Source organism: Monodelphis domestica, chromosome 2 (genome assembly GCF_027887165.1).
Source record: "Monodelphis domestica isolate mMonDom1 chromosome 2, mMonDom1.pri, whole genome shotgun sequence".
In the NCBI taxonomy this organism is placed as follows: Eukaryota; Metazoa; Chordata; class Mammalia; order Didelphimorphia; family Didelphidae; genus Monodelphis; species Monodelphis domestica.
The window spans coordinates 439,886,445-439,903,223 of NC_077228.1; the positions used below are offsets into that span (position 1 = coordinate 439,886,445).

The 16,779-nt window shown below is 39.2% G+C and overlaps 1 protein-coding gene across 5 annotated transcripts in view; it reads left to right on the top strand.

Annotated features, from left to right (window-relative positions):
• The window catches only part of SYNJ2 (synaptojanin 2), a 170,766-nt gene that overhangs the window by 137,188 nt on the left and 16,799 nt on the right, over positions 1-16,779 (top strand). For 3 of the 5 annotated variants that reach the window (XM_056818992.1, XM_001381340.3, XM_007484817.3), the window contains exons 19-24: positions 3,597-3,815; positions 6,834-6,912; positions 10,497-10,665; positions 11,134-11,307; positions 14,907-15,041; positions 16,189-16,301. In XM_056818992.1, coding sequence (XP_056674970.1) covers positions 3,597-3,815; positions 6,834-6,912; positions 10,497-10,665; positions 11,134-11,307; positions 14,907-15,041; positions 16,189-16,301 — 889 coding nt within the window. The remainder of the gene's footprint in view (positions 1-3,596; positions 3,816-6,833; positions 6,913-10,496; positions 10,666-11,133; positions 11,308-14,906; positions 15,042-16,188; positions 16,302-16,779) is intronic. The other 2 variants (XM_007484814.3, XM_056818993.1) reach the window with 1 other exon arrangement.

A 16,779-nucleotide genomic window follows, 5' to 3' on the forward strand; every position in this document is an offset into this window, starting at 1 on the left:
TTTTTAACCAATCCAAGTTCAAGGACCATAGGTTATGTATTCCTGCTTTACAAGAACTGATGCCAGAAGAAAAAGGAGCTGGTTATTTTAAAAAGAAATAAAAGTATTGACCATCAGTAGGATTAAAGCAATCTGGGGTCTTCTTTGTAAACAGACATATTCGCCTTGAAATGAAATTTAAGCCTTTTATGCTCTCTGTGTGTGTGTGTGTGTGTGTGTGTGTGTGTGTGTGTGTGTGTCTTTCTCTCTTAAGGCTGCTTCTGTTAGTAGTAATTTCCTTTGTGTTCTTTGGTTATAATAATCTGATATGAAGGTCCTCAGCTAGTTGCCTGCTCAATTGACCTTCTTTAAACTTTCCTTTGATTCCATTGTCCATCTATGGTAGTACAATTTAGAGGTAATGCTAATTTTTTATAAGGTCTAAGAGGTTGGTTCCTAATATTTGTGAAAGGAACTTGTCATGTTTCCCAGAACAGATGATTTTTTCCCATTAGAACATAAAGTGTCTGCAATTCAGACTAATGTGGGACAAGGACAGTCTGAATTATTCAAAACTTAATACTTTAATGGATCCTTGATCAGATCTATGTGAGTCTATAGTTAGCACTCCATTCAGGGTTCTTCTCGTGTGCATTCCATCCATGTCACACACAGGGCTTCCACATAGCATCTGCTCAATTATATTTTAAAGGCATTGGAGCAACTTACAAGTTGTCTGGCATCAACATCACTTGTGTTCACTATATAACTAGCCCACATCCTTTCCTAGTCATACATTTTCTAAACAATTTCCCTTATAGGACTTCCTGAATGTAGGTCATCATTGGAAATATACCATAACCTATTTATAGTTGCCTTTATAGGATTTATTTCTCCCCCTCATTTTTTTTTAAAGATGTAGTTTTCTTGCTTTCGTGTATTTAAAACTCATGCATAAGGGATTTGTACCTACTCTGATGAAAAGAAAAAATTCATAAATTATTTGTGTGCTGCTAAATTGGTTTTAAACTAATACAATGGGGGAAAGCAAGTGCACTCAGTGGACTGTGATCCAGGTCTAGAGTTGATTAAGTGAATTGCCCACAGTCACACAGCTAAGAAGTGTCTAAGGCCAGATCTGAACCTAGGACCTCCTGTCTAAATCCACTGAGCCACCCAGCTAAACCCAGGTAAGGGTTTAAAATATATATGTATATTACATTTGGTTATTATATATTATTATAATATATTTTGTAATGGAATATATTATAATTAAAATGAGTTTGACAAATAAAAGAATTTTTTTAAAAGTTGTGGTTGCCATTTATAAAAATTAACTATTAAGTCATAAGACTGTTAGTAGCTATATTACAGCAAAATAGTGATGGTAAGAGAGGGAAATGTAAGAAGGAGGTAAAAAATATTGCCTAGCTAAAAATACCCTAAGTCTGGGTCCAAGTACCTCCAGACCATGAATGCAAATCCAAATGTGAATCTCTCTAGCCCATGAGAGTGTCTCCAGCCAGGCATTTCAACAACCAAAGACAGATGCCAAAGAGGCTGATCCTCAAAAGGAAGTCTCTCATGCCAAGGAAGTAAGAGTCTCACTTGAGTAAGCATCCTTCTTCAGCCCAGGTCTCCAATGCAGAAAGCTGAATCTTCACCAGAATCCAAAGTGCAAATCAGGGAGCCAAAATCCAAAGCTGTCCAAGAGCTTGATCTGCTGAGGAGCCAAAAGACCATAAAGAATCTCACCAGAGCTCTCGTCCATGAGGCGAAAAACCACACAAGACAGACAGACAGACAGATACACACACACACACACACACACACACACACACACACACACACACACACACACACTCTACCCCCACCCGTCCCAGAGACTTCCTCTTATATTCAGTTTTTTCCACTCATCAGCTCTCCTCATATCTCAGGAATCAATCACAGTCTTCTAATTTGCCTAGCATTGCCAAGGGCCCGTGTTTGGGAACATTCTGATTTTTGCAGTAAGCTCATCATTGCCCCTAAAATCTTGTTGAAACCAAACTTTAAACACTGAATTAATGGCATTCAAATTATTTACAAGCATTCATTAAAACTAATTTCAGAGCTAAAAGTAAATATAAAGGATGCTTGGGCTGTTTCCTAAATGTGATATCTTAAATATTATCTTAAGTAACCTTTTCTGAATTTCTCATCCTTTTAATTTTAATTTCTCTGGCAAATTTATTGATTGTTAATTAAAATTAAATTTTTTTAATTTTAATGTAATATAAATAAATATATAAAATAAATTTAAGATTGTATAATTATTTTAAATAATTAATTTTTTAAAATTAAAATTTAATTCCCTTGATATTTTTCAAATTGGAATGCAACAAGACAAAAGGATCACAAATATTGTGTTTTCATATTTCTGAAAATGTTTTTCTATAAAAGGAGGAAGACTATAGTGTCATTTTACAGATGAGAAAAGAGTCTAGAAGGATGCATGACTTGTCCAAGGTCATATAGGCTATAAGCATAGGTAATCTCTAAACTTCTAACTCTCAATTGTGAAGATAGTATTAACTCTCTCCTTGTCTATTTTTAGTTAATCAAATCAAGAACTTAAATTACCCCACTTAATCATTACTAGTTCACACCCCCAAAGGCCACAAGCACTGCCCGCCTTGGGTAGTACTAAGCAAATTGAAAGACTGCAGTTGGTTTCTGTGAAGAGGAGAGACAGGAAATTACATAGAAAAAGGGGTATAAAAAGGCTGGGATTCCTGCCTTGGCTTTGGAGGAGCCTCTTTCCATGGATCCTGCATCAGCTTTCTGGGTGAGTGGCTTGGGCTGTAGAGGAAGCTTGAGCTGGTGGACTTCTGGCTGAAGGCTCCACATGAACTCAGGGTCCTGAACCGGACTCCACTTCCCTAGAGAAGCTCTTAGGGCTGGTAGGCTTGTTAAGAATCTATTTATCTACGTCTCCCTCTTTCACTCTTTCCACTTATTTTTTAAAAAAGGCTGCTAAAAGTAATTTTGACTTAAGATATAATATTTTAAAATTGTCACCCACAATATTACTTTATAACTCAATTATTGAGTAAAAACCCCTTTAATCCTTACAACAATCCTGTGATCTTCCAATTTGTGAATGGTAGAACTTCTGCCATCCTTTTTCCTGGGCTAGTCTATCTCTCAGTTAAGAATAACAAATTTATTTCTTATTTCAAAATGAGTCCTTATCTTTCCTTCACTACCCAAATTTAATCTCCTTGCTTTGTCCATAAACCACTAAATACTAGGTTGATTTAAAACCCTAAATTTCAGTCCTCAATAATTAAAGAATCATTAAGATCCAGCTGAGATGATTATTTTCTAAGTGCTGACTAAAATAATTAAAGAACAACAATGTTCGTCTCCCAGGACCTCCACTGAAAAATGAAAACAAAAAAACCTTATTCCTCTAAAACAAAGGGTAAATGGCACCCTTATGTCATGGACAGATTGTTATGAGCAAAATTAGCTGGGGAAATAGTGAAAAAATGCAGTGATAGCAAATAGATTGTTTACTAAGATTTTTGCCTTCAAGTTTCCTCTTTGTATTATCTTGTCCATCTATTTAATAGACCTGTGTTGGCTGTTGTGGAAGTGGAAGTCCAAGAAGTGGATGTAGATGCCCGGGAGAGAGTCTTCCAAGAAGTGTCATCTTTCCAGGGACCCTTAGATGCTACCGTTGTAGTCAACCTACAGTCACCAACTCTCGAAGAAAAGAATGAGTTCCCTGAGGATTTGCGGGCTGAGCTTATGCAAACCTTGGGGAATTATGGGACCATAATCCTTGTCAGGTAAATACATATGGAGGCCAAATCGATGTGTTCTCATATGGATCAGGCATCAGGAAGTGATCACTCATTTCTTTTCTTGGCAAGCTCAAGCCTTGACATACTACTGTCTCCTATTAATTTTTCTAGTTGTTACCATCTCTTTTTTTCTGTCTTCTTCTGCTGTTCAGCCTTGGATCTTTAGAAATGATGAGCAGGGTGAGTTCAGAAAAAAACAGAAAAGGCTGATATGGACTGATTCAAAGTGAAGCAAGCAGAACCAGAACAGTGTAAACAGTAACAGAAATATTATATATTTATGTATTATATATCTATATAAAAGTTATATATAAACAGACGATCAACTGTGAAAGACTAAACTATTATCAGCAAAACAAAGAAGAAACTGTTGGAATCTAACTGCAGATCAAAGCACACTGTCCTTATTTTATTTCCTTCATGAGTTTTTTATTGTGTATGTGATAAGTGTCTTCAGTCATGACATACAGAATTATATGAAAGCATTGGGACAACCTCTGTCACACTATTTATACTCTCAAGGATAGGGGTGGCGGAATCTGAATCGTAAAATGTCAAAAAAAATTGTCAAGAATTGTTTCTACTTGTAATTGAATTAAATAAAATTTAATTTAAAAAATGAATTGTGACCCAACATGCCACTTATAGGGACATATATAGCCCTTCTGCTCTTTAGTCCCCTTTTCTTGACTTAACTGATATGTCAGGTCCTAATGATCCTTACATGTTAGAAGATTTGTTTATTTTATTTTTTCTCTATCTGAAAGATTTTGTCTAACAAGAATATTTGATATCTTTTCCTTCTATAATCTTCTTCCCCCCTCCCCCCCCCCCCAGTGCTTGTATCTGAGGGAAAAAAAAATATGATATAAGAAGGAATACCTTTTTTCATTTTTTCATTATGAACCTCTTTCATGCCAGACTCAGTTTCCATGGTCCCATAGTACTGTAGCTCCTCCTCCCCACTTACCTTCTCCATCCCTGTCTTGGTTACCATATTAGAGAGATTCTTTACTTTCTGATCTTTTTTTTTTTTAAAGTAATCTTTCCCATAGCCTTTGGGTCTTTGTACATAACCCATTTTTGTCCTAGAAATCCTCAAATCCCTGGAATTTCTCCTTTCCTCTCTCCTGTCTACTTCCTCTTCTCCTTCCTTTTTCCCTCCTCACACTCTACTCATTGTCCATTTTCCCTTCCTTCTTCCTCCTTTTCCTTTTTCCTTCATTTCTCTTTATTCCTCCTGTCACCCTTCCCTTCTCCTCTCCCAGATTTCTGTTTTCCTTATCCCCTCCCTTTTTCTCTTTCCCTTCTCTCCTCACTCTCTCCCATGTATCGCACCCTCTTCTCTGAGAAGTGGTCCTCTGGAATCCAGACTTGGACCAGACCGATGACTTCATTGTTGTAAGGCAGTATCTAGATTAGTATCTAGATCTAGTATCTAGAATAGACAGTATCTATTCTACCAATACAGGATGGGACCTATTCTGCAAACCTACTTATATTTTTAAACTCTTACCTTCTATCTTAGAATCCATACTAAGTATCGATTCCAAGGCAAAAGAGTGGTAAGAGTTGGACAATTAGAATTAAGTGACTTGTCCAGGGTCACACTGCTAGGAAGTGGCTGAGGCAAGATTTGAACTTAGGACCTCCCATCTCCAGATCTGGCTCTTTATACCCTAAGCCACCTAAACTTAATAATCTTAGATAATTTTCTAGAGTATTGAGTGGTTATTTTGACCAGGGTCGTGTAGACAGAAGCAAAACTCAAAACCCAGATCTTTACTCTGAGGCTATTTCTTTATCTCCTTCACTTTGCCCTGATTATCAAGGCTTGCACTGGGGAAATCATTTTTTTTTTATTTTGTGAAGATAAAAGTTTTCTGAAATCACATGACCTAAATTGCATCACTCTTTCTCTTCCCTGTCCCTTCTCAGAGATGGTAAGCAATTTCAACTGGACATACACGTATTGTCATGCAAACCATATTCTCAATTGTTCATTTCTGTAAGAGAATACTTACATAAAATCAAAACCCAAATTAACTAAAGTGAAAAGCTCTGATCTACATCTGATTCCAGCAGTTCTTTCTCTGGAGGTGGACACTATTCTTTGTCATAAGACCTTCAGAATTGTCCTGGATCATTGGATTACTGAGAATAGCTAAGCATACGATCATTTTGCAATATTGCTATTACTGTATACAGAGTTCTCATTCTGTCCCCCCCCCCCACTTTCTATTAGTTCATGTAAGTCTTTCCAGTTCTTTCTGAAATCATCCTGTTCATCATTCCTTAAAGCACAATAGCATTCCATTGCCGTTATTGACCACAATTTGCTCAGCCATTCATTTCAATTCCCAATTCTTTGCCCATAAAAAGGGATGCCATAAATATTTTTGTACAAATAATTATATCTTTTCCCCTTCCCCCTCTTTTTTTTTTAAATCTCTATAAAATACAGACCTAATAGTGATATTACTGGATCAAAGAGTATACCCAGTTTTATGGGACTTTGGGCATAGTTCCAAATTTCCCTCCAGAATGGTTGGATCAGTTCACAACTCCACCAACAATGCATTAGAGTCCCAATTTTGCCACGTCCTCTCCAACATTTATCACTTGAAAGAAATTCTTTTTTTTTTTTAATTCTTATTTTTAAATATTTTTCCATGTTTCCATGAATCGTTTTCTTTCCCTCCCTGCTCCCAGACTCGTCAAGCAATTCCACTGGGTTATACAAATGTTACCACTTAATACCTATTTCCATATTTTTCATTTGTGGTATAGAGCAATCTTTTAAAGCCTAAACCCCAAATCACATACTCATATCTAAGGAATGTGCAGTGTCTACTCTCATAGTTCTTGAAGGAAGAAATTCTTAAACTGACAACACAAATGAATAGAAAATTCTCCCCAGCCAGAAGGGCAGAGATCCACCTGGAGCCTCCTAGTTCTGCTGCCATTTATTCTATAAGTTACTTTTATTTGTCTTCTTTCTAGGATCAATCAAGGGCAGATGTTGGTGACTTTTGCAGATAGCCGGTCAGCCCTTAATGTCTTGGATGTGGATGGCATGAAGGTGAGTCTCTGTGGCGGGCTTTTTAGCCATGATGGGTTTTGGTATTTCCTCTCATCTTCTTCCCCTGCCCTTTGGGCATGCAAATGAGTGGAAGCTGTTCCATCATCTCATTATGAACAATGATGAAGGATGCGCCCGACTTCTTTCTGTCTGATGTCCAACACTTACCCAAGGCTTATTAGATGAGGTGAAGTGGTTGCCCCAGGTCAGATCACCAAGACACATATTTTCCACTGAGCTACCTTTATAACCCCGCCATATATCTCTCCATAGGGATCCACCAAATCCAACATGGGGGATGAACAATTCTAGTAGCAATCTAAAGCTGGTCAAGTCTCTGTAGAGACTGAGAGAGGCAGGAGATAGGGAGAAGCCAGAGGACTTTTTGCCTGCTTGTGAGTTTTCCCAAGAATGATGTTCTTTGACAGAGGAGCCAGCCAAGAAGTCAGGTCAGGAGAAGGGGGCAGAAGCTTCTAGGAACCTCCCTGGGCACCCCCATTCTGTAGATGAAGAAAGGCTAAGAAAGGTGATGACTGAGTTGCAGAAAGCACAGAGTGAGTGGCAAGGCCACTTGGGACTAGTGCCAAAGCCACCTGCCTCTCGGGCATTAATATGCCGACTGCCTCCTACTCGTTAGTATAGTTTTTGTTTCTTCAAAAGCCCAATTTGAAGTCCTTTTTAAAGAAAAGTAAATGGTAAGATTTTTAATCTCATTCTTGAATTATATATATGTTCAATGAATATATGACCAGATTCCTCATTTCATTGTACTTTCTATTTTCTTTCTTTCTTTCTTTCTTTCTTTCTTTTTCTTTCTTTCTTTCTTTCTTTCTTTCTTTCTTTCTTTCTTTCTTTCTTTCTTTCTTTCTTTCTTTCTTTCTTTCTTTCTTTCTTTCTTTCTTTCTTTCTTTCTTTCTTTCTTTCTTTCTTTCTTTCTTTCTTTCTTCCTTTCTTCCTTTCTTCCTTTCTTCCTTTCTTCCTTTCTTCCTTTCTTCCTTTCTTCCTTTCTTCCTTTCTTCCTTTCTTCCTTTCTTCCTTTCTTCCTTTCTTCCTTTCTTCCTTCCTTCCTTCCTTCCTTCCTTCCTTCCTTCCTTCCTTCCTTCCTTTCTTAATGGAGGCAGCTGGGTATCACAGTGGATGGAGAGCCAGGCAGAGAGAGACAGAAAGACAGAGAGAGAGAGGGAGAACACCTTAGGTTCAAATCTGGTCTCAGATACTTCTTAGCTTGTGACTCTTATTCAAGTCACTTAATTCCTATTGCCTAGCCCTGAACCACTCCTATGCCATGGAACCAAAGAGTTGATTCTAAGAGGGAAGGGAAGGTTTTTATTTTTTTTTAATTTTTTTAATTTTTAATTTTTTAATTTTAACATTATTTTATTTAGTCATTTCCAAACATTATTCATTGGAAACAAAGATCATTTTCTTTTCTCCCCCCCCCCCCATAGCCCACGCGCGCGATTCCACTGGGTATCACATATGTCCTTGATTTGAACCCATTTCCATGTGAAGGGAAGATTGTTAAAAAAAATTATTGATGCCTTTCATTTTTACACCTGCCATTTCCCCATATTTCACATTCCCTTTGGCACGTGCACATTGAGTCCTCCCTTCTGCACCCTAGCATATATCACACCAAATATCATAAATGCTTTTTGATTTAATTTTTATAAAATAAAAATAGTTAAATAAACCAACATTGCATCCTTGCCTGACATAGTATCCTCCTGATTCTGTATTGTTTTATACAACTTCCAATATCAACCAAACATCTATTTGTTTGTTTATTGATTAGGTCTTTACCTTATGCAGTTACTATGTGCCATATATGGTTACGTGTGTCCCAGAGATACAAAAATAGGGAAAAGACAATCCCTTTATGTCCATCCTTTCTTGCCACACAATGGTGTTTCATTCCATCCATTTCCTGTTTATCTGATCACTTCCTAATTGATGGACAACCTACCTGGTGTCAGTTTTTTGCTACTATAAAAACATTTCGCTAGCTCTTTTTCCTCATGCTGAGGGTCATTTAGGATCTGGACATTTGATTTTACTGGTGTGGAGGGTTTCCCTATCATTCAGCCTCCCATTCAGGTAGGTGCCTGAATTTAGAGCTAGGATTCTTAGCCTTTTTTGCATCCTGGAGTCCTTTGGCCATCTGGTGAAGTCTATTTACTCTTCAGAGTAATGTTTTCAAATGCACAAAACACATAGAACTATGTTGAAAAACCTGTATTAAAATGAATGCCAAGTGTACAGATCCTAGGGTTAAGAACCCTTGATTAGTGTAACACATTTAAAATTTTTTTTTTTTTCAATTGCATGTAAGAAAAATTTTTTGACAATTGATTTCTTTTTGTTTCTTTCCATTTTTTTATCCTGTGAAACACACTTCCACATTGGGCACTGCTGTAAAAACACACTCAGATATAACCAAAACCCCAAATAAAACCCTAAATACACTGATGTGAAAGACAGCTCGATAGTTCTTTCTCTGGAGATCAGTGCGTTGCTGAGAGTAGCCAAGTTTTCACAGATAATCATCTTCCAGTATTGCCGTTACTGTGTACAGTGTTCTCCCAGTTCTGCTTATTTCACTCTGCATCAGTTCTTGTGGATCTTTCTAGCTTTTTTCGAAATCATCTTGCTTAACATTTCTTACAGCACAATAGTATTCTATCACCCACATGTACACAATTTGTTCAGCTGTTCCCCAGTTGATGGACATCCCCTCAGTTTATTCTTTGCCACTAAAAAAACATAAATAGTTATAAATATATAAATATATATAAATATATATATAGCTATAAATAGTTTTGTACAAGTAGGTCCTTTCCCCTCTTTTATTATCTCTTTGGGATACAGACTCTCTATATGGCCAAAAATTGTTTTCTGATATTCTAGGATTGAGATTTTCTCCCTCCCTGCTTTCCCCTCTACTCTAGTCTGATATAGATTGTACCAGGGTTTTCATGCAATGCATCTTTCCATATTGCTCATGTCATGCTAGAAGTAGCATGATATATTTATGATGAAGTCACTTTCTATTCACTTGATTTTCCTCAACTATAAAATGGGAGTGATATAAGCATCTTCCATTTAGGGTTGTTATGAGAGATATTTGCAAAGCACTTAGCACAGTCATTTCAGTAGTGTCTGACTCTTCTTGACCCTGTTTAGGGTTTTTTTTTGGCAAAGGTAGTAGTTATTTAGCCATTTCCTTCTCCAGCTCATTTTCCAGATGAGAAACTGAGGCAAACAGAATTAAGTGAATTGCTTAGGGTCACACAGCTAGTAAGTATCTGTGGCTGAATTTGAACTCACTTCCTGACTTCAGATCCAGCACTCTATGACTGCCCCAGCTGGCACATAGTAGGTACTTCAAAAATGCTTATTCCACCTAGCTGTGTGACCCTGGACAAGTCCCTTAACCCCCATTGCCTAGCCCTTACCACTCTTCTGCCTTGGAACCAATACCCAGTATTGACTCCAACATGGAAGGTAAGGATTTTTTAAAAAATGCTTATTCCCTCCTTGCTTTCCCTCAAAGGAACACATTTAAAATCTCCCTGCTTTTTCAGGTTAAAGGCAGAGCAGTGAAGATCAGACCAAAAACAAAGGATTGGCTGAAAGGTCTTCAAGAAGAAATTGTACGGAAACGGGACAGCATCGTGTCCATGTCACCCACTGCCAACTCCTGTCTGTTAGAAGAGAATTTCGACTTCTCCAGTTTGGACTACGAATCAGAAGGTTAGGGATTCTCCAGTGAACTTCCTTGTTGGCTGGAGGGGAAGGCAAAGCCAACAATCCCAATTTTACAATTCAAAGTTAGACTAGTATTGAAAAGTAAAGAATATTTTTATAAAGTAACCTCTTGGGGACATTCTTAATTCCTTGGTAATTGATACAGCCAATATCCATGTGTGTAGGAATTATGAGTCAAACACACAGACACATCTTGGAGAAAGCCATACTGAGAACCTCCAGTTTGGCACTAGACAAAGGGTGTGTGACAATTAGATGGTCACGAAACTCACTGCCCTACCAGTTGGAAATGAAGTGAGTGTCCTGGAGATTACCTGAAATTGCTCAAATACAAGGATTATTCAGACACACAAAGAAAACCTGCCTTAATGCTGAAGTTGGCTCCATTGCAAAGAGGGAGATGAGCTCCTTTCATCTTCGAGCTTCTTTTTATGATTTATTTTCTCTTTCCAGGAGATATTCTCGATGAGGACGAGGACTACTTGATTGAGGAGCAAAATCCTACCTTCCTCCCTGACCCAGAATTGTCAGGGGACGATTATTCGGAAGCCTCAAGTTCTTCCACAGCAGGGGCACCTCCAAGCAAGTCTCCTGCCTTAACTAAAAAGAAATCTCGCCCCTACAAAGGTAGCTTGGACCTTTCTAGGCCAGCCCTTGGGAAAAGTTGGTCTTGGATTATAGGATCTCTTTCCAAACCATGCATCTTCTAATTTTGGAGGGGGGAAAATGCCAGAATAACTCTTCCTAAAACAGTTTCCCATTTATTAATGATATGGAAATCTTGGCATATATATATATATATATATATATATATATATATATATATATATATATATATATATAGAGAGAGAGAGAGAGAGAGAGAGAGAGAGAGAGAGAGAGAGAGAGAGAGAGAGAGAAGAGATAGTGTGTGAGAGTGAGAGAGAGAGTGAAGGAGGCAGAGAGAGAGTGAAAGAGATAGTTTGTGAGAGAGAGTGAAAGAGAGACAGAGTGAGAGAGAGAGTAAAAGAGACAGAGAGAGTGTGAGAGAGAGAGTGAACGAGAAAGAGAGAGAGAGTGAAAGAGAGACAGAGAGTGTGTGAGAGAGTGTGAAAGAGACAGAGAGTGAAGGAGGCAGAGAGAGAGTGTGAGAGAGTGAAAGAGAGACAGAGAGTGAGAGAGAAAGTGAAAGAGTCAGAGAGAGTGTGTGAGAGAGTGTGTGAGAGAGAGAGTGAACGAGAGAGAGAGTGAAGGAGGCAGAGAGAATGTGAAAGAGATAGTTTGTGAGAGAGAATGAAAGAGTGAGAGAGTGAAAGAGAGAGAGAGTGTGAGAGAATGAAAGAGAGAGTGAAGGAGGCAGAGAGAGAGTGTGAGAGAGAGTGAGAAGTGAAAGAAAGAGAGTGAAAGAGAGAGAGTGAGAGAGTGAAAGAGTCAGAGAGAGTGTGTGTGAGAGAGAGAGTGAAGGAGGCAGAGAGTGTGTGAGAGAGAATGAGAGAGTGAAAGAGACAGAGAGAGTGTGAGAGAGTGAACAAGAAAGGGAGAAAGAGAGTAAGAGAGTGAAAGAGAGAGTGTAAGAGACAGAGAGAGTGTGAGAGAGAGAGAGAGTGAAGGAGGCAGAGAGAGAGTGTGAGAGAGAGTGAAAGAAACAGAGAGTGAGAGAGAGAGAGAGTGAAGGAGGCAGAGAGAGAGTGTGAGAGAGAGTGAAAGAAACAGAGAGTGAGAGAGAGAATGAAAGAGAGAGTGAGAGACAGAGTGAGAGAGTGAAAGAGTCAGAGAGAGTGTAGGAGGCAGAGAGAGTGTGAGAGAGAGTGAAGGAGATAGTTTGTGAGAGAGAGAATGAAAGAGAGAGTGAAAGAGAGACAGAGTGAGAGAGTGAAAGAGACAGAGAGAAGAGTCAGAGAGAGAGTGTGAGAGAGAGTGAAGGAGATAGTTTGTGAGAGAGAGTGAAAGAGAGAACAGAGTGAGAGAGTGAAAGAGACAGAGAGAGTGAATGAGAAAGAATGAAAGAGAGAGTGTGAGAGACAGAGAGTGAAAGAGACAGAGATTGTGAGAGAGAGAGAGTGAAGGAGGCAGAGTGTGAGAGAGAGTGAAAGAGATAGAGAGTGAGAGAATGAGAGGGAGAGAGAGTGAAAGAGAGACAGAGTGAGAGGGAGAGTGAAAGAAAGTGAGAGTGAACAAGAGAGAAAGAGACAGAGAGAGAGTGTGAGAGACAGTGAGAGAGAGAGACAGAGAGATAGAGAGAGAGAGAGACAGAGAGAGTGTGAGAGAGAGACAGAGAGAGTGTGTACATACTCATATAGGGGGCAAATAATTTAATGCAGCTCAGGTTTTCGTGTTCAGACTATTTGAAATCATTCCATGCACATCAGCTGTCTCAGTGATAAAGGCTAAGGCAGTGGGGAGCCATAAAGGATGAGTATTCACGTGTAGCTATTATACAGATCATGGTGTAGCAGAATCCCTTTGTGACAGGTGCTGAAATGGGAGGGAAAGAGCATCGTCAAGGTGATGTTACTTCTTTTTTTCCCCTTAAACCCCAATCTTCCAGCTTAGCATTGATATCAAGTATTATTTCTGAGGCAGAAGAGCGGTAAGGGAGAGGCAATTGGGCTTAATTAAGCAACTTGCTCGGTGTCACATAGCTAGAAAGAGCCTGAAGTCAGATTTGAAGCCAAGACTGCCTGTCTCTAGGTCCGGCTCTATGCACTGAGCTGCTTGAGGATGACTATAAAGAGTTGTCCGTATCTGCCCAGGAGAGCAGCAGGGGAATCTTTATGCATCACTCTGGATTTCATAAACTTGCAGGCGATTCTGCACATTTTCCATCCAGAGGGACTTTTTCACCCTTAACTGGGGAGACAGACATCACTGAAAACACTGAAAACTCCTCAGAAAAGAGGCTGTTTTCTCAATGTCTTAGACCACATCCGCTTTCTCAGTGGCTCTCTATCAGATAGAGGACAATATTCAGGTGGAAGGTCTTGATCCTATTATCTAGGTTGCCATCTGGTTCCTTGGGGTTGTTGAATGTTTAGTGAGTAAATAGAAACTTTTGTGGATCGAAAAACACCCCTCATCTAGGTGAAGAAATGGAGCCTCTTGCCAAATTTAGTCTGAGGTACCCGGAATTCAAAATTAAGCTGTTCAAGCAAACCTGCCGGGAGTGGGGGTTGGGGGCAACTGGAGAGCTCAGTGGATTGAGAGTCAGGCCTAGAGATGGGAGGTCCTGGGTTCAAATCTAGCCTCAGGCACTTCCCAGCTGTGTGACCCTGGGCAAGTCACTTAACCCCCATTGCCTAGCTCTTACCATTCTTCTGCCTTGGAACCAATACACAGTTTGATTCTAAGATGGAAGGTAAGGGTTAAAAAAAAAGCCTGTCAGGATGAGGCAGCTAGATGATGAGTGGTTAGAACATTGGGTGTAGATTTGGAAATCTAGTCTAACTGTGTGACCCTGGATAAGTTACTTAACCTCTATCTGCCTCAGTTTCCCCAACTGCATAATGGGGATAATAATACCTTTCTCCTAGAGTTGTTTTAAGGATGAAATTATATTTGTAAAGTGGCTGGCACACAGCTAATGCCATATAAATAAATGCTTATTCTCTTCCCCTGCCTGGAGGAAAGCAAACTAAATTCAGTCTGGATTTTATGCCCTCTGTAATGAGGCAGAAGGGGTAGCTCTCCCATATTGTCTTAGTTCAGACGAGTGTCTAAATCCAAGATTAGACAAACCTGGCGAAAGAATTAAACAGTTTAGAGCCAACAGAGAGAACAGAAACCTTCATTCTGTGCAGCTTTTTTACCTGGCAAACGAATGAGAATTTCTTTAGCCTCTTGAAAATGATCATTTTGGCCGTCTTGATTTTTAGCCATTTCCACAGCATTCTTCTTTGCAGAAAACTATTGTTGCTTTCAAACTGCAGCATTTCACATTTCCAAAACTCTGGATCTTTGGTGTCTTTGTCAATGTTCCAAGCAGGCATTGATATTCCTCCCCATGCCACGTTCCCTTCCTTCTCTCCCCCCCAAAAAAGGAGGAGGGATAGAGACAATCCATCATTCCGCAGGGATGCTGGCCTCCTCTACGTCAAATTAAGCCTTTTCTCCAAATGGCCTCATCCCCATTTTCCATATCCTTCAACCCCTACCCGTCCCGCTTTGAAAAGGAGCTGACTTTTTTGACCCTTCTGACATTCTTGCCTTTTTGAATGCCCATCTTCTTCGTATTCCGCCGTGTCCTCCAGATGATGCCGACCTGGCAGAGTTAAAGCAGGAGCTGGAAGCTGTTGGGGACTTCCGCCATCGTTCTCCAAGCAGGTCTCTGTCTGTTCCTAACAGGCCTCGGCCACCTCACCCACCGCAGAGACCCCCCCCTCCAAGTAAGACTTCACTTGCTTTTTTAGTTTGCCACAATGCCTGCTGGGAATACTTGCCTCCACGCTACCACTAAAAAAAAATGACCGAATCCAGGTATCTTTCTAACTCTGTTTCTGCACCTATTTGCTTATATTTCTCCTTCTCCTCTACTTTGAAACTACTAAAGAGTATGGCTGTTGAGGCCAATGCCACTTCAACTACCTCTAGCACAAGGTATTTATTTTCAGGGTTAGTGGAAGTGATTGAGTTGGGGGAACCGTTATTCTTTCTAACCTTTTTCTCTTTAAAGCAGGAAGCACAACCAAGCAGGGAATTTCCTCCTTTATAAAGTCACAACTAATCGACTATCTTTCCCCATCCAGATCTCATTATTCAGGGTCAGATCTGGTCTCTCTTCCCTTATTTCCTAGGCTTGATGGGCAATGTCTTTTCTTTACTATTAAAATTGTGATGTCCTGGTAAAAGAATGAAATGACTGAGAGTTCCATATCTAGTCATGTCACATTATAAAATAGGTCAGATAGTCCCAGTCCTTGTAGTATTTGTGGGACCTGGGGTAGGTCTCTAAGTTTCATTTTCCTCATCTGTTAAGTAAAAGGAACAGACTAGATCACCTCTTGTCTATGTTATTTTTAGGGGAAAAAAAAACACTCTTAGATTTTCATATTCTCTAATTTCATTACAGGATTCACTGGCCTTTGTTTAGCTCAAAGCAATCTCGGTTGCAAAAGAAAACTGAGAACAATTCTTTAATAATGATGTCTTTAAATTTCAACATAAATTCAATAAATAGAAAGTAATTGTAAATATAAAAGTCACCAAAATGACCGATTTTTTTTTCTTTAAGAAAAAAAATCCTAACCACACACCAAGTCACATTTTCCACTAGGTAATTAATGCCCATTTTAGCTGAATTATAGAAATGTTACTGAATGAAAAGAGAGAAATTGCTCTTGACCATGATACATTCTTTATCTGTGAATGCTTTTTAAATGCTAGATAAGATACTATTACTAGAAAATGTTTTTCTTCTAATTTTCTAGACCATCAGCCTTGCTAGGTACTTCTCTTGTTGGCTCATTGGACCATTTATCAGTCACGGAGACACTGACTAAGCTTTGAGGGTGTACCTTTTGTTTTTTTTTCCAGCTGGTTTAATGGTGAAAAAATCTGCTTCTGATGCATCGATTTCCTGTGGCACTCATGGGCAATATTCCATCTTGCAGACAGCTAAGCTTCTTCCAGGAGCTCCTCAGCAGCCAGTGAGTTTTTCCCTTTTCTTGGTCCAAAATTATAAAATCCCATTTTTCAGAATTTTTCAGTGGAAGAGAAGTGAGAGAGTGTGGGTTGGGCAAGGAGGAGGATGAGTAGGCCAGTTTGGCCAGTGAATAGTGTACATGGAGAATAGGGTATGATAAGGAAAGGAGGCAGCAGACTGTGGAAATATATGAGTGTTTGGCTAAAATATTTGGGTTTTATTCTATAAGCAATGAGGTGAAGATAGGTGGTGCATGGAAAGAATTACACTGGGCTTGGAATCAGTTAGACTCATCTTTATGAGTTCAAATCAGGCCTCAGACACTTATAGCTATGTGACCCTAGACTGATCATTTAACCCTGTTTGCCTAAGTTTTCTCATCTGTAAAATGAGCTGGAGAAGGAGATGGCAAACCATCCTATATCTTTACCAAAAAAATTCACAAATGGGGACTTGAAGAATCAGACAGGTCTTGCACAACT